Source organism: Botrytis deweyae, assembly GCF_014898535.1.
Source record: "Botrytis deweyae strain B1 chromosome Unknown BDEW_003, whole genome shotgun sequence".
NCBI classification, from domain to species: Eukaryota; Fungi; Ascomycota; class Leotiomycetes; order Helotiales; family Sclerotiniaceae; genus Botrytis; species Botrytis deweyae.
The window spans coordinates 544811-567388 of NW_024066210.1; the positions used below are offsets into that span (position 1 = coordinate 544811).

At 41.1% G+C, this 22578-nt stretch overlaps 7 protein-coding genes across 7 annotated transcripts; 6 read left to right on the forward strand and 1 right to left on the reverse strand.

Moving 5' to 3' along the window:
* Window positions 1–332: 332 nt before the first annotated feature.
* EAE98_001557 (uncharacterized protein) lies at window positions 333–2278 on the forward strand (the record flags this gene model as incomplete). The annotated part of the gene is made up of 5 exons (XM_038949176.1): window positions 333–340; window positions 475–697; window positions 750–1258; window positions 1303–1674; window positions 1723–2278. 5 exons carry the CDS (start codon window positions 333–335, stop codon window positions 2276–2278), a joined length of 1668 nt encoding a protein of 555 aa, XP_038814161.1.
* A 5119-nt stretch (window positions 2279–7397) lies between these two features.
* EAE98_001558 (uncharacterized protein) lies at window positions 7398–10121 on the forward strand (the record flags this gene model as incomplete). Its single annotated transcript, XM_038949177.1, has 9 exons — window positions 7398–7445; window positions 7493–7499; window positions 7759–8071; window positions 8138–8209; window positions 8258–8591; window positions 8640–9227; window positions 9313–9423; window positions 9538–9842; window positions 9917–10121. 9 exons carry the CDS (start codon window positions 7398–7400, stop codon window positions 10119–10121), a joined length of 1983 nt encoding a protein of 660 aa, XP_038814162.1.
* A 466-nt stretch (window positions 10122–10587) lies between these two features.
* On the forward strand, window positions 10588–11328 carry EAE98_001559 (uncharacterized protein; the record flags this gene model as incomplete). The annotated part of the gene is made up of 1 exon (XM_038949178.1): window positions 10588–11328. One exon carries the CDS (start codon window positions 10588–10590, stop codon window positions 11326–11328), a length of 741 nt encoding a protein of 246 aa, XP_038814163.1.
* A 1433-nt stretch (window positions 11329–12761) lies between these two features.
* On the reverse strand, window positions 12762–15996 carry EAE98_001560 (uncharacterized protein). The gene is made up of 2 exons (XM_038949179.1): window positions 15514–15996; window positions 12762–15445 (listed from the first exon to the last, which is right to left on the reverse strand). The coding sequence occupies exons 1-2, from the start codon at window positions 15659–15661 to the stop codon at window positions 13065–13067; spliced, it is 2529 nt and encodes an 842-aa protein (XP_038814164.1). The 5' UTR covers window positions 15662–15996; the 3' UTR covers window positions 12762–13064.
* Window positions 15997–16756: 760 nt separating this feature from the next.
* Window positions 16757–18598, forward strand: EAE98_001561 (uncharacterized protein; the record flags this gene model as incomplete). The annotated part of the gene is made up of 4 exons (XM_038949180.1): window positions 16757–17158; window positions 17212–17530; window positions 17624–18357; window positions 18449–18598. 4 exons carry the CDS (start codon window positions 16757–16759, stop codon window positions 18596–18598), a joined length of 1605 nt encoding a protein of 534 aa, XP_038814165.1.
* Window positions 18599–19418: 820 nt separating this feature from the next.
* Window positions 19419–21268, forward strand: EAE98_001562 (uncharacterized protein; the record flags this gene model as incomplete). Its single annotated transcript, XM_038949181.1, has 3 exons — window positions 19419–19971; window positions 20039–20144; window positions 20368–21268. The coding sequence occupies 3 exons, from the start codon at window positions 19419–19421 to the stop codon at window positions 21266–21268; spliced, it is 1560 nt and encodes a 519-aa protein (XP_038814166.1).
* Window positions 21269–21512: 244 nt separating this feature from the next.
* On the forward strand, window positions 21513–22080 carry EAE98_001563 (uncharacterized protein; the record flags this gene model as incomplete). The annotated part of the gene is made up of 3 exons (XM_038949182.1): window positions 21513–21724; window positions 21795–21820; window positions 21872–22080. 3 exons carry the CDS (start codon window positions 21513–21515, stop codon window positions 22078–22080), a joined length of 447 nt encoding a protein of 148 aa, XP_038814167.1.
* Window positions 22081–22578: the final 498 nt, after the last annotated feature.

Genomic DNA, 22578 nt, shown 5'->3' on the forward strand with positions numbered 1-22578 from the left:
AGCCTGGGCCAACAGCTATGTATGTGAACTCTCTTCAAATAGTAATGTATTGAACTGGATTCAAGAGAATACTGAATAGCTCACAATTAGCTTGTGATATCCTTCAACACGAGTTTATCCTCTCGGATTTAGATAATCCCCTTTCTTTTCTCGTCTGAACTTTTATGATAGCATTGCATTGTATCGCCAAAAAACGATATCATCACGTGATCTCAAGCTTAATCAATTTATGCGTCTTTCTCAACGCGACCGCGACCTCCATTGTCAAATTGTCCTGCAGAAAAATCGTTCTTCACGAAAAGCAATAGCTACCCACCACCAAAACTCAAAATATGGCTATGTAAGTGTAACTTCTTTCAGATACGAATTGGATTCGATTGCGATTCGGATATAAATAAATAAAATGTCGAAAGTTGTTAAAGTCAAAGACGAGGCTTTTTCAGATCTGGTTGCTAACATTGTTAAATTCACCAGGGAGAGTTTCGAAAATATCTTCCTTGACCTCTCCAAAGAGTCAGGTCGATGCAGATTCGCTGAAACTGGATTCGGATGGAAACCATCGAGCGGCGGAGATACATTTACACTCGAGAGCAGTAATATCGCAGGCGCGCAATGGAGCAAGGCAGCGAAAGGTTTTGAAGTGAAGCTTTTGTTGCGCAATGGTGATATCTGTCAACTTGATGGTTTCTTACAAGATGTCAGTATACTATACATACTTCACTTGGCGCATTCTTTCTGATACAATGTAGGACTTTGAGCGATTGAGTAAAGTTTTCAAAAACTGGTACAGCACGAATTTGGAGCACAAGGAGCACGCTCTAAGAGGGTGGAATTGGGGTAAAGGCGAATTTGGAAAGTCGGAATTGGTTTTCAACGTTCAAAACAGACCCGCATTCGAAATCCCATACACCGAGATCTCAAACACAAATTTGGCAGGCAAGAATGAAGTTGCGGTCGAGTTCACTCCTGCAAATGCTGATGATACGGGTACAAATGGAGCTTTAGGAGGTGCGCGTGCCAAGGGAAAGAAATCTGGTGCCGGAAAAGATCAACTTGTTGAGATGAGATTCTATATTCCTGGTGTTGCGTCAAAGAAAGGAGCTCGTGAAGGAGAAGAGGATTCTGGAGAGGAAGCCGATGGAGAGGAAACCAATGCTTCTACCATATTTTATGACACTTTGATGGAGAAGGCTGAAATTGGTGATGTTGCTGGAGATACTGTTGCCACTTTTTTGGATGTTTTACATCTTACACCAAGGTATGTCGCATTTTTTTTTTTGGTACTAAACTAATTGTTCGCAGAGGACGTTTCGATATCGATATGTACGAAAACTCCTTCCGATTACGTGGTAAAACATACGATTACAAGATTCAATACGACAATATCAAGAAATTCATGGTTCTACCAAAGCCTGATGAGTTACATTTTATGATTTGTATCGGTTTGGATCCACCATTACGTCAAGGTCAAACCAGATATCCTTTCTTGGTTATGCAATTCAAGAAGGATGAAGAAGTTACCATTGATCTGAATATGACTGAGGATGTAATGAAAGACAAATACGCTGGAAAGTTGAGTATACATTATGAACAACCATTACATGAAGTTGTCACACAAGTATTCCGTGGTCTTGCCGGAAAGAAGATTAACCAACCGGCTAAGGATTTCTTGAGGTAATTTTTTTTCCAACATTTGTCTCTATGCTTTACTAACATTATTAGTCATCACTCACAATATGGTATCAAATGTTCTATCAAAGCTAGTGAAGGTTTCCTTTATTGCTTGGAGAAGGCTTTCATGTTCGTTCCAAAACCTGCTACATATATTACCTACGAGCAAATTACAGTTATAACTTTCTCTCGTGTTGGTGGAGCTACTTCGGCTTCCCGTACCTTCGATATCGCAGTTGGAATGAAGGGTGGAGCTGGTGAAACACAATTCAGTAACATCAACCGCGAAGAACAAAAGAATCTCGAAGATTTCTTTAAGATTAAGGGAATTCGTGTTAAGAATGAGATGGATGAAGATAATACAGCACACATTGCTCTTCTCAATAACCCGGATATGCAATCTTCGGATGAAGAAGTTGTGGCAGCTAGAGCTGATAGAGGAAGTGCTGATGAGGATGATGAGAGTGTGGATGAAGATTTCAAAACGGATAGCGAGAGTGATGTGGCAGAAGAATATGATTCTGCTCATGAAAGTTCCGGAAGTGATAGTGAAGATGAAGGGGCTAGTGATGGGGAGAGACCGGCTAAGAAAGCTAAGACTGGTTAAGTCTAGCTCATAATCGGTATGGGGACATTTCATTTGGTTAGAGAATTGATGGAAGAAGAACTCTAGGGTTTTTTTTCTTTATATCCTGAGGTACGGCGTTTTTCGGCTGGTGAAGATATGATATTCGGTTGGGGAGATTGGGATTAACAAAGTTGAGTGCATATTATGACATCTGGGATGGGAAGGGGTGGATGAATATAATTTGTGGGAAAATTATGGGGTCTGAGGAGGTGGGGAAGGGGGGAAGGGGAGGGTTAAGGTGAGGGGGAGGGGGAGAAGGAGAGAAGAGGAGAGGAAAAATGAAATATTATCTAATGTTTATGCTTGGGAATTTTGTGTGATATTGATATGGTGATGTGTGATGTTGATGTGATGTGGTGATTGATATTCGAGATGTGTTGATTGATTGATATTCGAGATGTATTATTTATATTACTTATCTGTTTTCGAGATTTGTAGGTAGGAAGGTTTGTAATAGTGGAAAGAGAAGGGTGGAAAGAAGCATGGAAAGAAGCATGGAAAGAAGCATGGAAAGAAGGGTGGAAAGAGAAGGGTGGAAAGAGAAGGGTGGAAAGAGAAGGGTGGAAAGAAGCATGGAAAGAGAAGAGTGGAAAGAGAAGGGTGGAAAGAGAAGGGTGGAAAGAGGAAAGAGAGGGGGGGAAGATAGATAGATAGATAGATAGATAGATGACTGGCTGACTGACTGGCTCCTGGCTTCTGGCTCCTGGCTCCTGGCTCCGGGTGTTGAAAATAGGGAATAGGGAATAGGGAATAGGGAATAGGGAATAGGGAATAGGGAATAGGGAATAGGGAATAAGTTGAAGAGTTTATTTCTATTCCAAGGTTGTTTCTTTTGTGGTTTGTAGTTTGTGGACTGCGGTTTGTAGCTGGAGATGGAGATGGAAATGGGAGTGGGTGGGTATAGAATTGGGAAGTAGATGGAGATAGAGATGGAGATGGAAATAGAGATAGAGATGGAGATAGAGATAAAAATGGAAATGGAAATGAAAATGAAAATGAAAATGGAAATGGAAATAGAAATGGAGATAGAGATGGAGATAGAGATGGAGATGGAGATAAAAATGAAGATAGAGATAAAAACAAAGATAGAGATAGAAATGTAGATGGTGATGGTTGATGATTGATAAATATTAGTATTAGTATTGGTATTGGTATTAGTATTAGTATTAGTATTGGTTAGTAGGAAAGAAACTATTTAAGCGATTTGAAGGGTTTCAAAGGAGAGGAGAGGAAGAGAGGGAAGGAGAGGGGAGAGAGGAGAGGAGAGGGGGGATGGAGTTTAGTGGAGTTTTAGGGGTGAGTGGGTATTTCCTTGGAAGTATTTTGGTGGAAGTATTTTGGTGGAGGTTTTTTGGGAGAGATTAGGGAGGTGTTTGGATGAAGGTTAGATATATAATATATAATATAGTGATGTTGAGGTTTAGGGTTGGGGTTGAATAGGTAGGTTGAATAGACAGGTGGGTAGATTGATAAATAAATAAATAGATAGATAGATAGTTTAAAATGAAATAAAATAAAATGAAGTAATGAGATTCGAGATTTTCATATTTTAATATTTTGGTATTTAGTATTTGATGTTTGTAGTTGTAGTTATGTTTATGATTGGGGATTATTGATATTTGAATGAATGAATGAATAAATAGATAAAGTTATTGAAAATTGAAAATATTTGGGATTCGAGATATAGAATATAGAATATGGTGTTGTAATTAGATATATTTAGAATATGGAGTGGGAGAAAGAGTGAGAGGATTTTAATTTGTGCGTATTAGATTGATGAATTGATAGATTAATGATTCTTCTTGAAGGGGAAAGGTTTTTTGGGATGGGGATCTTGGGGGGCTCGGAATTTTGAGGGATGGAATTTGGGGGGATGAGTTGGAGGGAGGTTGATCAGAGGGTTATGAATGAAAGGGATGAATCGGAGGTATATGAATTGAAGAGGAGGATTTGGTTTTTTCATTAGAATATGAGGGTATAATTGTTTTCTTAGTATTGTTTTTTATATGAATAATACGTTTTTGTTGTACAGATTTGAATTGGAGAATTAGGATGTATTTGGGTTGGATTGAATTAAATCGAATTGAATAGAATAGATTGAATAGACACGAAATGTTCTAAATAAATTCGAGAAATGATATCTTTGATATATATATTCAATTCAGAGGAATCAGCTCGTTATCTCCATTTAATTCGAAGAATAACAATGAATTCTTCAAATCCAACATGAGGAGTTGTATCTCAATAGCCTGATTAGGTAGATGTATTGAATAGTTGTTAAATATATTCGAATTGATACTTGCTGATATACGTATATTAAATCAAGGGGAAGAGAAGTGAAGCTCTATTTACCTAGTGCACTTTATGTTAACTAGTATATCAAGCATGATATCGAGATTCTACCTAGTTACAGATTTTAATGAGCATGAGAGATGTTAATGCTACATGACTCTTTCAGAAGTTAGAATATCTCGTGATCGGTTATCTCGGCTAGCTTTTTTCATGTTCGGTTAATCTGTCTAGTGGAGTCCGCTCCTTGATGACATTTTAAAGAATAATCGCAGAACGGAACTAGAATTGGGATATATGAAAGTGTGGTCTTTGGTTGAAGAACTATCGTTAAGATATTATCGGTACTTGTGATGTTACGAGGTAGCTGGGATGTATTGATTGTAAAGGTGGATAATATGTATATTGGGAATTGAGAATTGAAAATATACAGAGGTGTAAGGAATTGGAATTGCTGTTTGAGACTATGGGAAGAGTTTTAAATTACTCTAATGAGTCATTGATTATTCCTATATCTCAGGCTTCTTTACAAAAGAAGCTTATGGAGCATGAGATTTTGATCAGATTTTCAGATACTTGTGAATGAAATCGACTGTGTAGTCTATCCCATGTTTTTGAATGAACCTGGTGGTTCCTGTCCCCATACTCTTTCCAATCTACATTTGACAAAAACTGATTGATTTTATAGCGTAAAGCTATTTCATGTGTGGAGGGGACTGTATTTTCATCTCTAGAATTAGTAATTAGAAATGGAGTTGTGCGTGAGATTGGTCTTCTTTGAAAAACTTTGTTCATATCATCTCGATAGACATCGCTGGTGATCCTTGTAAGATGATACGCTCAATATCCTGTCTCAATGACAAACAAGGAGATAAGTCAATAAAGCCACTAACAGTAGAACCACAACTCGATAAAATATAATTGGTTGTGGCACAACCTTGACTAACGCATCAGATAACAATTGTATACATGGACACAGAGTTCGCTTCTTCTTTCACAATGTCAGTAATCTGTTTTTTTTACTTTTCTGGAGGCCAGTGAACATGAGTTCTTGCTCATACTCCGATTTGTTCATATCGCGACAATCAATCCATTGTGAAATATTGCCTAACTTTTCTTTGTCCGTTTCTGACACGATGGGATTACCAAATTCGGCTTCAGCTGCCACGGAGGATCGAATTTGTCAGTTGGATATACCCATTGAAAGGTAGGAGATATGTAAGCTAAATCACGATTCGCTAAGAACTGAAACTTGAGGAGATCCTCCGCAAGATACTCCCCCGTAGTCCCTGCAGCTACGGAGAAATATGAGGGTATGAGATATTCATATCGGCGAAAGAGGCAACAATCGTGGCCTCAGTACTCGGAACGGTCGTCATCATCAGAAGACTCAGAAGCGAAGGAATGGGAGTCGCTAATATTGGAGTCGTTCATGATGTCGGTGAGATGATCAACAGAAATCGTTATTGGAGCATCTAAATGCGCTGTAGTTATTGATGGTAGAGTAGAAATTTATTTTGTTGAAATCGTGAAGTCGAATAATTGGCTGATCCTTATAATTTATGATTTGATGTATCTGGGGAAAATGATATCTATGAAGTACGGAAACGCCCATTTTGTGCCCCCCTAGTTCCGCAGTAGCTCCACGCTTAGGTCCAAGAAGTCAGACACGTGATTCTCTTTCTGCTTATTAGTTTATGACGTGCATAATAGCGCATCCCAAGAGTATCAAATATCTTGCAAATTGATAGAAGCTACCCCGCTGCTCCAGAACTCCAATTCAATTTAGATATCTTGTCTTCGGCATTTAATTTCGGTCGGTACATAATGTTGAGATCTAGGCTCCCGCATAGCTGCAAAGCTTCTACCGGCCTGGAAGCATAATTTAATTGGAATGTAGGGGTTATTTAGCTGATAGACTATCGGGACACATCGAGTGCTTTGGAACCAATTGTCAGATTTCAAGGCGCTAAGGAAATGCAAATCAGATCCGAGAACCGTCAATCAAACTTGTGGGGTTGAATTGGGACTGAGAATATGGAGCAACGAGGTTCTATATTAAGTCTGATTGTAGCTTTGTTTTGCGACGATGTGCGTGTTGAACGTTTGCCTCCAAGATTCAATATCTTGTTGAGGATTGTCTCTTCTCTCATTCTGCTCAGTGGTAGAGTGTAATATTCCAATTCCAATATATTTTTGACATCAAGAACAAGAACAAGCTCAAAGTCATGACGTGTAAGTTGGTTGACTTCAAGCTGGCGATGCACCAATTACGCAAGCTTCATGTATGATTTACCGGAAGTATGATCCTTGTCACTCTCCCGTCGCAAAACTTTCCTGATTCAGCAAATGCTACGCTGCTCACTGAAATCTGTTTTGTGGTGGCGTGGGGGTTTTGCAGTTACTCCATTTTAAAGAACCATTGGGAAGAATGCGGCTGAACTTGATGTAGTATTCGTCTGACATATGGAGCGCCTGCATATTATGTGTACTGTTTTGATTGGGTCGCCCAACATGGTTATAGAGTGTCATTCCGTCAATAACACGCACTCACTGTGTGATCGTCGTTGATATCCAGGGTTGAAGAACATCATTGACCTTATAATAGTGTGAAGGTAATGAGATCAAGATACTAGCACGTATTTTCAACTTTTGTTCCTCGTCATTTTGAGATACATTTGTAACAGGTATTCTTTGCTTTGATTTTGAAGATACTTGTGAAACTTTAACATAATTTCCTTATATCACCGGATTAGCAATACACCCGTGGAAGGGGTTGCGTGACTTCTAGTACTTTGGTACAGAAACTATGGATTCGGAGAGTGCAGCGAATTCTGATGTAGTTGAACCTGGTCAGGTGAGAAAAGATTCTTTTTGAAGAAAGTAGCCGCTAATTTATGACAGGATGTAAGTAAATCTTGCTGGCTGATTTTGTATTCTATCTGATGTACATGATGGTTAATCTTGTTCCGATGATTGCAGCAGGTTAGTACATTCTACAATAGCGAACGGTACTTATGTGTTTAGTACCTTGATTTGAAATATTGCTAATGTTGATCGCTCATGATTGTAGGAAGTAAGCACTTTATTTATTGCCTTGGTGTTTAACCATCACTCATAGAATACATTTTACCAGGAATTTTCGGCGTACGTATCACCATCTCTCCCAGATCTTTCTCTATTGGAAAGACTGGGATCAGGAAAACTAGAAGCCGCCGCCATAGAACAGATAATCAGAGAAATTGGAGCTTGTCAATTAGTACCCAACGATGGTAGAATTGTACTGTCATTCGATTTAAAACGGTTCGCAGGATTAGGAATGGAGGATACGATAGAGAGACTGAAACAATTTTCTATAATCAAGAATTATCACTTTCGATTCGAGATTCTGGACAGCAATCTTGCCAACCCAGCGAAGCCAATTCTTGCCTGTTATCAGCCTGAAAGGAAGAATGTCACATTATTCGAAGTCTCAAGCACCCAGTTAGTACCCCCGATTGCTTTTACATAACAATGGACGTGGTTGTGTTAAATCCAAGTCCAATACAGACACCCTTGGAAGAGAGAAAGACAGGAGGATACTGCTCCCAAATGGCTCATTGATCAATGGAGAAGAGTTATGTATGTAGTACTGGAAACGAATCATGTTACTGCTCTGACTACCAACAGATGGTGCGAAGGCCTTTCATCGGTAGTGGACCCGAGAAACGATTGTGACAACGGAATTCTCTGTTCCTTTCCTTACCTGATTTCTGATAGAATCCTATATTCATCTGGTCCCATTGAAATGACAATTCAACTTCACCTTAATTGCTCGAAAAGATTAGGTAGCAAATCCGCAAATCCATATTACGATCAAAACAATGGTTTTCACATTGTTTTCTACGAGAAGATTGTGTCTCGAAGGATACCTAGAAGCGAAAGCTGGAAAACTGGAAAACTTTACCTGAAGACAGCTAAAAGTAAAGGTGAAGCTGAAGCTTTTCGAAGAAGTGCATTCACAGTAAGCCCTCGCCATTGATACACTAAGCGATTAACTCCAATGAAGCAGATGTTTACAAAGTCGGAGTCACGTAAAGACCCCCAAGAAGAAGAATCAGAGCTCTGCTGGACCTTCTTGTTACTGTCTCCTTCTGACTTCTTTGAGTCTCATGAATTTAAACAATATTTTTCTTCGCATTCATCCAACGCTGGCATGAGAGATATTGCAATTCAAAGGTGCATGCTAACAGCGGAGCTTACCAGCATCCTTTACGCTATGAGATTGGTTGTTAAACGGTGGGACGAGCTGTATCAGCATATAGAAGGCCTGCTACATGAAGATTTTATGGATCCCGCGACTTACGTCGAACTCTTGTTTGACGATGAGAATTTCAGCCAATCTAGGCTGTACTTCTGGGTGATTGGGTGTGTCAATGAATTTCAAATTAGCATCGAAGACAACGTCAAACAATGGACGCTGTTTCGCGAGGCGCGCGTCGAATCGTATCTTGAAAGAAATCATGGTGATTTGTCTCGAGACAGCCTGATGAAGATCCAAAATCTGGCCAAGAAAATTGATGTTGAGGTGGAGTCCTTGATAAATTGGCAATCGCAATTTAAGCACCAACAAGAGACTGCACAAGCTTTCCGGGATGGAGTAAGTGATTCCTTGATAATTATGCTTTAGTGGATACCTCATATACTGTCTGTAGTTCCTGATTGACAAATTTTGTTGTGTTTAGCTGTTCAATGCTAGCGCTCTCATGGAAAGCAGAGCGTCGACACGGCTAGGAGAAAACGTCAAGCTACTGACTTATGTCAGCATCTTCTATTTGCCACTAGCATTTTGTGCTGTAAGTACCCCATAAAGACAATTGCCCTTAACTTCCTCGTCACTATCTGGCTCTTTAATGGTCGGCGCAAATCTATCGAGATAAAGCTACAGATGGGTACTGATAGCTCTGCAGGCACTTTGGGCGATCCCCGACATCACCAGCAGTAGTACAAGAAGCCCTTTCATACTCACAACTATTCTTGTTGGGTTCGTAACATACATGATTGTCTTCAATCTCGGCAACATTGTAAAGCAGTCGACGAGAGTTTATGAGCCGTTTAGGGAAGGGGTGATAAAGCAGATATGTAAACAGAGCGCGGATGACAAAGAAGTTTGGCAGCCGGACGAATCTGAGTGGGACAAGCGGGCCCAGAGATTTGAATCGACTTTTGGCCCCAAGAGAGGTGACGGAGAACCTTCGGAATGGTGGATTTCAATGTACGTTTCGCCATGAAATACATATCAGGCTACCCAACACAAGGAGCTATACTAATCATATCTTACTCATCTAGCTATTCTATGACAATCATTTCCAAATGGTTTCTTGTTCACTTTAGAAGTTTATTCCAGTGGATAGGTCAGTTTTTCTGGAAGATTTTTGTTGCTTTTGGAAATGTATTTCAATGGATGCGTCAACTTCTTAAGTTTCCTCGTGATTCAACATCGAACAACAGCCAAGAGGATTCAACAACAAATAACACCGGAGAGACTGTTTGAACAAACGCCTGGTCATTTACTATCGATGTCGCAGTATATGTCACAAGAAGTTATTGGTATTGGCGGCATACAGGGAAGGGACGGATGATGAGACTTGCATCGTGGTAGAAAGTTTCATGCGGAATCTTGTACTTAAGGTGTGCGAAATACTTGGAAAAGTTGGGACATATCTGAATTCAAGCTTAAATTGTATAGGAAACATGGGAGTATCAGGGTTCACATATAGATGATATCAATGAGTAGCGTTGCAACTTGCAGATGCCAAAATGACAGAGTATGTTAGTATTTGACAAAGGAAGGTGAAGCCATGATGTGCCTTTTGATCTCCTTCTACTTCCGATTGATTATCATCGTTCTTGGGAAAGAAGGACTGAGCACAGAGCTTTGAAACTTTCTCCTTCGACAAAATACTTCTTCAAGCATTCACTATTTTTGATTATCTCACTACATCCAATTAACCTACACAATGAGAGAATGGACAATCCACGGGATGTTTGCGACTTACAATGATGCTGCTCGACGAATTAATGCTATCAAGTTACAACTTATGGGAGGCAGACCACTCCATGAACCAAGACCCCAGCTCATCACCTACCTCCCCAACGACGTAAATAGATATTGGGAGATTATCGAAGAAGACATGGAAGAATATTTAGGTCGCTATAACTTCAATAACCTTTCTAATCACATGGACTTCACCAACGCCATGAGATGGTATTTCCATGGTGGCAAAGAGGGCTTTGAGCTCAAAGCGAAAGATATCTATAATCCCATTGCTATCCACGTCCCAGGCACTCGCGAGGAAATACCCCGGATTGAAAATGACCCGAGGATGACCTTCGTGATTCTTACGAAGAGAAAACGGATGATTGAGGGCATGGAACTGTGGTATGAGTGTCAAAATCAACGAGAACAGCTCGATCCAAATCCTCAAGACGGTAACAAGTCTCAACTGGAGTTACATGAGGAAAAAATTAGGGCTCGTGATTTGAAGGATCTCGGCACTCTGTATCTTACCTTATTGCATGGTTTGAAAACTCCCATTCGCTGCACGAATTTAGATAAAAATCCCTACAAATCTGCATGGAACTTGAAAGCACTTAATATCAGAGGGCAGCTCCAGGATCTCTACGAAATCCTATCTGAGGAGTTAACAGAATTGTATGAATTATGCAAAAGATGCGGGATTGAGGATCAAGGATCATGAAGAATCGAACGAGCTCAAGCAAATGATAAGTGGAAAAATCATTGAAATGCTTATACACATGGGTAATAACTTTCTCCCCTCCATGAAACTGTGAAGATTCAGTCTCGCTAACCACTTCTAGATTATCTTTTCATGGAAATTTCCGACCCCTCAATGTATAAGGACACCATTACAACTTACATTCGGGAAAGAAAGTCGTTGAACTATGTGTCTGAGATGAAGGACTTATATGCAGAAGAATCGGAAAGTTATTACACTGTGTGGGAACCACAACTCTCTCGGCGCATGGATGCTATAACAAACGGCATCACTGTCGTAACTGATGTTCTCCACGACGGAAGATCGTTGCTTGGCATATCCTAGATATCTACCACAAATTTCTTTCACCGGGATGTTTCTGTACATTCATTGGATAGAACTACGTGTCGGGAATTCGATCATGTGATCATAACAGGTCACACTGTAATCAGCCAGCGAGGCGCTAGCGCTTCCTTAAATAGGTACTAGCTTCTTATAGGTAGTTGATATTGCGTGTGCATTGTATACAGAGCCTGAAACGAGATAGCGAAGGTAATTAAGCACACTTAGAAGCGAAAGGATGTACTCTGCGTAATTTCTTTTTTTCCTTTGTGGGCATATAGTTCTGGATTATATACAGTTATAGCCAATCAAAAGTGTTCAAATTACTATTTATCAGAGTGCCTAAGCTTGGGTAGTTTTAAATGATACAAACTTGGTCGAATTGTTGATGATAGTGAGCTACCTAAATATGTTCTAAACCCCTTTCACTATCACCTACGTTACTTCATACTGACATAGTAGTTTCAGGCATAACTAATAATAATCAAGCGCAATTACAAACATGATAGAGCAAAGTACTTTACACTTATCAACCAACAATAAGGTTTGGAGTAAACAAATTCTGCACAAAATTGAAAAATCAGCCCAGCCGACCAACCGAATATCTATATCCGAGCAAGATATTACCCAAACCCAACAAACAAAACTAAACCCCCTTAAATCCACGATTCACTCGAGAAAATTTGTAGCCGAAAATGAAGAGTGCCCTCCCTACCCCCTTAACTTCATAATTCTCTCAGGATGATCCACTTCACCAAGCACGCGAACCAAATCAAATTAAGACTACACCCCTTAAATTCATGATGTACTTGGACACTTATCCGAAACACCAAAAATCACACAGCAAACAGCAAGTAGAAAACTTAAACCCCTACAGCCCACCAGCCCCTCATGAAACCCCAGACTCAGGAAATCCCATCCGTAAACTTCGATCCAAACCAATACCAAGGTTAAGCAAGCACTAGCCTAGTCCTTCACAATTCCACACAGCGGCAATCACTTTCATGTATAAAATGATCACTTGCAAAATTAATAATATCAATTAAGTAGAAAAACAAGAAACTAAAATAACATGCAGAAAAAGTACGTAGGTACGTAGGTATCTATGCCAGATTGCTCGCCTATCCTAACCGCATCGCTGAGGATTTTCCTTGAGGAAAAAATCATATCGTATCATATCGCATCCCATCCCGCTTTCATTCATAATCTCATCAGCCATGTACTAAAGGCTTGAACATAAGCCAACATCTTCATACATATCGTTCCGTTTTACCATCTCATCCACTTTATATTTTCATCAATAAAAAGAGCAAATAGTCCAGCCCTATTTTGCCAACTCCAAACACCAAACAATAATACAACTCGAGGATCAAAACTCAAGTAAAATCAACTGTGCCAGCCGTTCCAGCTCCTATACTTTGTCTTTGCCTCTCCATTCTCCTCCTTTGTCGCCTTTCTCTCGCGTGATCAGTACCAGAATCTGGACTCATGGCACTCCATGTACCATGAGTATCTTCCGACATATTACTCCTTCCTGCATCGAATATACTTCCTCCGGCAACACTCGGATCTAGCTTACCAGCACTTTGTGGTCTACCAGAACTCTGCGGTCGTCCAGAGTAGTAACCTGAATCTTTAGGTTTCTTTCCACCTGCAAATGCAGGGTTGGGTGGTGTAAGAGGACCTATTGGTGGTGGTGGAATGCCAGCTTCTTCATGTTTATCTCTAACCATTGATTCAGCTCTTCTCTCAGCTCTCTTCTCAGCTTCTCGTCTATACCTGGATGATACTTCGCCATCACTGAAATCACTTGTTGAATCCCTTCGCGAACGTCTTTGGCCACTTCGAGCTCTTCGCGAGGCACGTTCTGCCGCAGCTTCTTGTTCTGTAAGACGTCTCAAAGTAACATTGCGGTCTTTATCGCCATGCATTTTGACTTTAACACTGACAGGTGGACTTGCAACTGCTGATCTAGAGTGGGATCTTTGACGACGACGTTCCTCTTCTGCGGCAAGACCAGCAGCTCCAGCAGCAGCGGCGGCAGCAGCAGCTTCTCCTTCCTCTCTTCGAATAGATGATCGGCGACGACTTCGACCAGGGGTTGGAGTAACATCACTATCGGAAGGTTGATGAAGAATGCCACGTGGATCGGTGGGCATAGGAGGCATTGAAACTGTTTCTGTAACGACATCATGGTGAGAGCGAGATTGACCCATATTTACCGGAACTGGAGCTGGTACTGATACCGTTGCTCTAGGTGCGGGATGAGGATGGACAAGTGATGAAAGTTCAGATGACTCTATTGAACTTTGTCTGATATGAGTTCTTGGTGGAAACGCGTCGCTTGTCAAATGTGAACCTTGATTAATATGTCGAGAAGCTCTCTCTCGCTCGTATCTTTCATCTTCCTCGCGTTCAATACGATCCATTTCCTTCTTTTCTCTACGATCTTTCATTTTCTTGGCAAACCAGCCTATTCCCAAACTAGCAAGTAATCCATTTCGTAGTCCATTATTTTCTTGTGGTCTTCGAGATGGGCTATCTGTAGTACCAGATCCGTAATCGTAGGAATAACTCATAGAATCAAAACTATGAGTTCGGCCAGCTTGACTTCGTACTGGTCTCGGAGTTACGGGCGTTACGGGTCTTGGAGTTGTTGGACGTGCTTTTGCAGCACTAATAGCAGCCGCAGGAGCTCCAGGTCCAGGTAAGATGGAACGACTTCCTCGGCGATTTTCATAATGATTTGTTTGTTCGGTTGTAAGAGTTGAATCGCTATATTCGCTGTCATTGCGTCTATGTTGCCTTCTACCTGGAGTATCCGGAGCAACAGACGAATATTCGTCCTCATGCTTTGTTCGTTGTCGTCGATCGAAGAAACTCTTCGCCAGCGCACCAGCTCCAAGAACTGCCGCACCCTTGAATAATGAGTTCATAACGCCGCCACCTTCCTTTTTCCTAGACTCATATTTCTCTTCTTCGACGTAACTTACTGATCCGCGTCGAGATCTTGAGCCCCTGCGCGAAGGTATAACTTCTTCTCGAATTCTACTGTGATTGCGACTGCGGCTCCGACTCCTACTTCTACTCCTATCTCGATTTCCGAGTAAAGCAGCAGCTCCGGCACCTGCGAGTAATGGACCAAGTATTCCTATGCCAAATGAACTTTTTCTTCTCTCTTGAATTACCTCGCCATGTCGACTTCCTTCTCGCAATACTTCAGGGAGCGCCTGTAGTGCCCTGTAGGAAAGAATGAAGTATAGTAATACCAAGAGACCCATCCAGACCGCAAATAGTATAAAGAGGTATTTTGGCGATCCATATAAAGTCAGTCCTAGAGGTACTTGTGCAATTGCAAGAAGTGCTGTTGCACGACCTATCCATTGATGCAACACAGCCTTTAATGGAATCCTTCTCAAAACTCGTTTCTTTTCCGAATTATGTGTCAACCAGCCCGATAAGAATTGTACCCAGATGAGAACATAAATTGCCAATCCGATACCATGATGAGGATTCGTTAAACTTCGCGCATTGCCTACTGCCATCCATCCAAGTATGAAAATAACCGTTGATAGAAGAAGCGTCATGATTTGCAAGTATATGTGATATCGAATCGCATTTCGTATATCCCGGCCATAAAATCTCGCAATGAATATCGCCGCAGGTACGATGAATAGAAAGGTCATTGCAGCAAGGACACCATGAGCTGTAATTAATCCTTTATATCCAGGCATTGTCGCGAATCTATTTCCCATTCCTATTTACAGTCAGCTCGGTCATTCATCGTAATCTCAACAAACTAGATGCTGGCAGAGATTCACTCACCATTATATCTCATCGTCTCAAAATTCAAGCCCATCAAATTGGGCAATAAGAAATCATTTTTCGTAGCATCCCATGTCCCATCTCCAACATACATTGTATTTGATGAATATGTACTGCTCCCCGGTGGAGAGAGATCATCAGTCGCCATTGCGACGGGCGGATCTGCCGCCTAATGGCAGATAATTTCAAAATCCGTAGAGTAATTCGAGATAATTATAATCTTGTCGCATTCCAGATTATTAACGAAAATAGAGGAGAATGTAGAAGAAATGTTGTTCTGGAAGATTATAATATGGCGGCTGGGAAGGATCTCGACTATGAAAATGTGCTTATCGCACAAAGTTGTAAATAATTATGATGGGTTCGCTAGGTAACCAACGCGGTGAAGCCAATTAGCTGGGGCAGAACTGTTAGAAACAATGATTCTCTCAACAATGAAGCTTTTGATAATTCATTGATGTTTCTGAGAATATAAGATCATAATACAGGATTGTTAATCAAAGAAACCTAGAACCAAGCATGACAGTTTTCTGGTTCGCGGGGGAGATGAGAAGCAGACAGTTTTTAGCTGGTGGCTGGGTAGCTGCAGCTAGCTTGACAGCAATATCCACCATACAATTCAGCAAACACCAATCACAACATAATGTTTTAGTGCCCGGACAACACGATGGCTTATGCGGCGACGATGATGGGTCTCTATGGTGTGGTATCACAGTATTTCATACAGGCCGTTTTCAAAAAGAAACTTGTCAAAGATGAGCATCTATACCATGTATGGGGTATTGCGTCTGATAAACCTCCCGATGAGCATTGAGCATACCTAGTATGGGCAACGGTTTTAGAAAATGCGGAGAAGTTTCCCCAGAGAGATGGCTGCATCAATGTGCCTGCATGTTATCGACAGGGCTCAAGCTCAGAATGGGGGTTCTTGTTCTTGATGTTGCTGCTTCTTGAAGAGAAGCGATACTATCTTCGAGTATGATCATCATACTTAACTTTCGAGGTTTGCACTTGGTCAGTCACCAGGCACTAGTCATGATGTATGCGAATTTCTGTTGGATCAACGTGTCGCAATTTGTCGGCTCCGTTGCCCCTGCAATCTTTGGAGATAACTATTTAAATCCGGCGATAGACGGTGAATATTTGCCGTGTTGGGTGTCATGAGAAGAGATATAAAGTTCAACACATTATGATTGTGAAATGCGATGGCTATTAAAACTATTGTGAAATTCTACGTTCTACGATGGAGAAAGAACCCAAAATCTCATCTACTAGTCAACTTGGTCTTGTTCCCGAGACTGGTGCTCAGAAACCCTCCAACCCTCAAGCGAACCCCATCTCTCCCGATGTCACGAGCGTTCAGCCTCATAGCAGAATCGGTGATGAGAAGTTGATCAAAAACAATGATAATGAAGTACTCGAACCACCTTCCGAAACGGTTGAGAATACGGAACCCAATGCAGTATCCGATGTTCCATATAGCGTCTTCTCTACCTCTCAAAAGAAAATGATTGTCCTTACCGGGTCCATGGCAAGCCTCTTTTCTCCCATGTCAACGAGCATATATTATCCATCTCTCAGTCAAATTGCAAAAGACCTTCATGTATCAGATGCTAAAATCAGTCTTACGGTTACTTTGTTCTTAGTATGCGTCATTCGCTCTTTTCTCTGTATTTGCATGTTCTAATCAGTCTCTAGGTTATTCAAGGCTTAGCACCTATGATGATTGCGGGATTATCAGACAAAGCTGGAAGACGTCCAGCATATATCATTTGCTTCATTATTTACTTCTTCACAACTCTTGGTCTTGGACTTCAAAATTCATACCCAGCGTTGATGGCCCTACGTTGCTTGCAAAGCGCAGGAAGTAGTGGTACAGTAGCTCTTGCAAATGGGTTAGTTGGTGATATCATCACTTCTTCTGAGCGCGGTACTTACGTTGCATGGGCTTCTCTTGGTAGTATTCTTGGTCCTATGGTTGCTCCTATCATTGGAGGAATATTAGGGCAATATGCAGGTTGGCATTGGATTTTTTGGTTTCTCTTGATATATTCATGCATCGTATTTATACCTCTTATTCTATTTCTTCCGGAAACTTGTCGAAATTTAGTTGACGATGGTTCCATACCTCCACCATTTCTCTGCATGAACATTACAGACCACATACGACATTCGAATCGTCGTAAGAAAGGAATTCCCTTGGATGCAGAGAAGTTTACAGCCCTGCGCAAGAACTACAAGCTACAGGTCCCAAATCCACTATCTACACTTAAAGTTCTTGCGGATAAAGAAGCAGGACTATTATTAGGCGCAGCGGGTATAAGTCTAGCTTGCTATTATGCAATTTCTACGGGCGCTTCATCACAATTTGGCTCTTTGTACGGATTCTCACAGTTAAAAGTATCATTGATGTTCATTCCTGTCGGTGCAGGATCCCTTATCTCTGCTTTTACTACTGGGAAGATAGTAGACTTCAACTATCGCCGATACGCCAAAATTCATAACTTTCCACTCGTCAAAAATCGTCAAATGGATCTCACCAATTTTCCAATCGAGAAAGCGCGACTGGAGATTGCACTCCCGTTGTTCTATCTCGGTGCTTTAGCCATAATTGCTTATGGCTGGGTGATGGGTCACCATGTTAGTATCGCTGGACCAGTGATATTGTTGTTTGTGATAGGGTATGCTCTGGTTGCAAGTTTTCAAGTCCTCAATATCTTGATGGTGGATATCTATCCTGGTAGACCAGCTACAGCTACAGCTGCAAACAATGTGGTACGATGTGAACTGGGAGCGATTGCGACTGCGGTTATTGTCCCTATGGTCAATGCCATCGGTACCGGGGTAAGTTTGGTTTTCCTTTAGGGCTTAACAGAGCAACGGCATGTTCTTCTCATATGACTATTGGATTGAATATGTACTGACATTTTTATAGTGGTCATATACGATCATGGCCCTTCTGTTTTTGATCTACAGCCCGATATTGATAATAATTATGAAATATGGAATACGATGGAGAAGTCAAAAGAAAGTTAAAGAGGTCGAATCAGCTAGGAGAAAACAAGAGAGAAATGGAGATAAGTAGTAGTCGGCTGAGTACCTAGGGATTCACGCAAGGCTATCAACTCGGTCAAACTCTTATACGAAGGGGCCGACCCCATTCCACTTTGCCTTGATTAAATTTGGCCTTCAGTTCATCGTTTCAAATTTCGATCCCCATATAGATGATATCAAAACCTCAGGGTAATCATGATGTAATAATTTATATTGACTTCGAACTGGATATTCGCAGTACATCTCTCAGGTTCCGGGTAATCTTCGTCCGACTGGTCAAAGACGTGAAAGGATTAATTTGAAGGACTAGAGTTGGTATGTGAAAAGTGATTCAAGGGAATGGATTTCCGTTATTCAGGAGGTGGCAAAGAACTGAAAGATTTTTCGTTGAAATGTTTTGAAGAATTAGAGATTGTTGTATTGGGGTTCCCCATGAAATTGTGGCTGGGAGCAAAGTTCGGTAAGAATCAGCCTCGACGTTTGTTAAAATTCATGCAGAATTCAATAAAGGTATGTTGTGTTACAGAATAGACGAATAAATCCCTCTGAAAGGCAGCACTCGCCGCAGCGCTGCACTCCCAAGACTCACTCTGTTTGGTAGACTCGGTAACATTGGAGGCCACCATTCAGCTTCTTGTTTGAATTACAACTTCAGCCTCTACATGTGTTATGCAGGGTGCTTACGAATATCATGGAGATCAGGCTTAGTGTTAACATGTCATTGATCAAAATGATTGACATTTACTTAGCGACGAAATATTGTTTCCATTTTCAACATTGCGCAACGCGTACTCTAAATTTTGGAAACATTTGAAGTATATCTCCTCAATTCAAAACACAGGAAAAAGGCGATGGAATTACTTCGAGTCAACAATGATCGCGAATTTGAGCCGCCAGACTTTTCATTTCAGGATCATGGAATGGACCTACGACTAGATGATCTTTCGAGAGTCTCGAGCCACGATAGAAGGAACTCGCAACACTCAGTTACGGACTCTCTATTATCGACTCCAAATCGACCAGAATCGTGGCAGCAAGTGAGCAGCTTTTCGAATTCCTCAACCGCACAAAGTACAAATTTGAACCTTCCCGCACAACTTTTACAGAATACCAACCCATCAATGACAAATCTGCCGATAGATACTGTAATTTGGAAGATCAATTGGCAACAACCAACTTTTATGTGCTCGATACTATTGTGTGGTCTGATTCTGGCAATTGGACATCATGTTTACTACCATTCATTAAGTGGGACTCCGGCAGGGGATGCCACAAGGCAAGCTTGGTCAATTCGATTTGGGACAGCCTTCGCATTTCTTGTCGTCGCATTTTTCAAAGCCGTTACTGTCTCCGCATTGGGGCAGTATCTTTGGAGCGTCGTAAGGTCGAAAGGTCTCAACATTAGTATGTATTATTCCTCATTGCCGATAAAGGATCGCTCCTTCTAGACAAAGTACTGAGAAAACTGCAGGTGATCTCGACAGGTTATTCGCGCTCACAAGTAACCCGATTAGCATGTTCAGTGTTTCCGTTATCAAGAATGCTTCCCTGGCAGCTTTACTAGGCACAATTTTCTGGTATGTGACTATTGCCCAAAGTCCGAGACTTTTCTGGACCTGAAGGAATAGTTATAAAACAACTATATGAGCCCTTTCTACACAAGAGGTGGCTGGAGGCTCTTGAACATGCTGGAATACTTGAGGGTAAAATGACGCTAGAAGTTTGGCTCTGACTTTCAGCTCAATGTGTGAATAAATTATCGACAAAGTCTACAGTTTAAGTCACTAATGTGCATTTTAGGACCATGGATTTCGTTAGTTTCGCTCCCGCAGCTACACTCTCTGTCATTCCAGTCAATATTACTATTTCAGTGCCAATTCCAGTATTGAATGGAACCAAATTTTTGCTTGATACGCATTCGCTTAGACCTGTAGTAGATTACAGTATCTCACAAAAAATTGCAGGAAAGTCAGCATCTCTAGCTGATGTGGTACCTCTGGATTTTTCAATCGCGTCTCAAATCTGGTCCTATGATATGCAGTTCTTTGGTCTCACACTCAAGTGTAGAGAAGCTGAAAGTACTGAGCAAGCTATCTTCGATCAACTAGCGCATTATATTGAAAAATTCCAATCAGGGTTTATTGCCCCTCAAATCAATGACTCGATTTGGAACAACACAATGTCTAAGTCAGATCCAAAATTACATTACCTTCTCTTCTATTTTTCATTTCGGTCAAACGACCCCAATGTCCCATTTCCTCTGTATGAACTGTATGTTAAAAACTCAACTGGTTATCATGTCTTCGTACAAAGTTCGACGTCAAGCATTGTATGTACAGCCATGAATGCTTCTATTGCTGTTACAATCGCTTCTGCCTACGGCAATCAAGAAACCACGCAACGCAGCACCCAGTACCTAAATGAGATACCTCAATGTGGTGGATCACCCAGCTGTTTGATGAAAGATAAATTTGACAATTTCGCGAGAGTGTTGTCAGGGAATATCTCGGTACAGAGCAGAGCGTCAGACATCGATCGCACGGTTTGGATCCCTTATTTGATCGACAATCCTCTCCTCCGTCTATTTACCGCATGCGACGACATAAAGGCTTCACATTTGAGTCCCTATTTTCTTCAAATCCCCCCATTGAGGCTATTTTTAAAGTCGAGCCATGGCAGTGTCGCAATCGAACCTTCATGAGAGCAATCGAGGATCTTTCCATCAATATCACCATAGGTTATCTTGGTTCTCCCAATCTCACTAGTAGCAGCACAGAATATGCGAATGTTACCACCTCAGACACTAGGAATTTCTACGTCTATCATCCGCTCTACCTCGTTCTTTCCTATAGATCGGGTTCTTTCTGGCAAGCCTTTGTGGTGCAATTGGTCTTTACTCAATGCATGCTAATGGCGTTTCGCATTCAAACTCCTTCTCCGCCATCATGCTTACAACAAGGAATTCAGACTTGGATATTTTGGCAAGAGGGAAGTCGTTGGGATCTGATCCATTGCCTAAAAGTATCAAAAACCCAAAATTAAGGTTTGGACCTTTGGTATCACAACAGGCTCCCGAGAAGATAGGATCTGATGAGTCTCCTCGGCACGTTGCATTCGGGTTTGAGGGAAGTGTTGACGAATTAAAGAAATGTGGAAAGTACATATGATCAGAGGGAACTGCAATGACAAATGCGATTCTGAAAAACACCATCCTAACAATTTTTAAGCGCTCCAAAAAACCACAAAAAATATAGTGAGTGCTCAAACCATCAACACAAATGAAACAACAACTTACCATCTCCAGCGGGCCCACTTTCGATTTCCACATCATCTAATCTCATTCAAGATGCCCCAGTAACCATTTTGTACACTATGCCGAGCCATATCATTAGTGAGGGTCACATGGTCTACCTTAGGTTTCGTGGGTACTCCAGAACCATAGGCCGGCGAACACTTGCGATTTCGAAAACTCTATATAACATGTTAGTTACAATGAAGTTTTTTGAGATCTGATGGAAAGTAGAAGCCGATGGCTTGACCACTGCACTATGTTGTTTGTTTTCGAATTGAAGGTTACTTATGTATATAGCGTGAATCTGAGGGGAGTGAATGATCCTGTTGGATTTCGTTTTTATTTGAGGATGAAACAATCAGAACTTCTCAAAGACATGATATGCTTAATTGCGAGCAACTCCGATGTGATTTCTTGCTAAGATATCAACTACAGATTCTTTCAACGGCGCTGTTTTTCCAAATCTCCTGGTCAATCCATTTGACAATTTTGGGCATACCGTCAGCTTTATCGATATCCACAATGCGGTAGGAATACTGAAAGATTTTCAGTTCAACGATATTCACCTCTGCCATATGAATACTGCAAGTGATTTACATAGATTTGGAAAATAATTCTAGGAGCATACTAAGTACAGCATGTCGTCGCAAGTATTAGCTAGAAACTTCCAATTCTCCGGGGTATGAGAGTCAAGTCAGTAGGTTGACCTTGTCTGTATT

What these genes read in the sequence shown, in the direction of transcription:
- EAE98_001560 (XM_038949179.1), bottom strand. Translation starts at nt 15,661, where the DNA reads ATGGCGACTGATGATCTCTCTCCACCGGGGAGCAGTACATATTCATCA. An exon ending in TGAGACGATGAGATATAATG is followed by an intron (nt 15,446 to 15,513) that starts GTGAGTGAATCT and finishes GACTGTAAATAG; the next exon opens with GAATGGGAAATAGATTCGCG.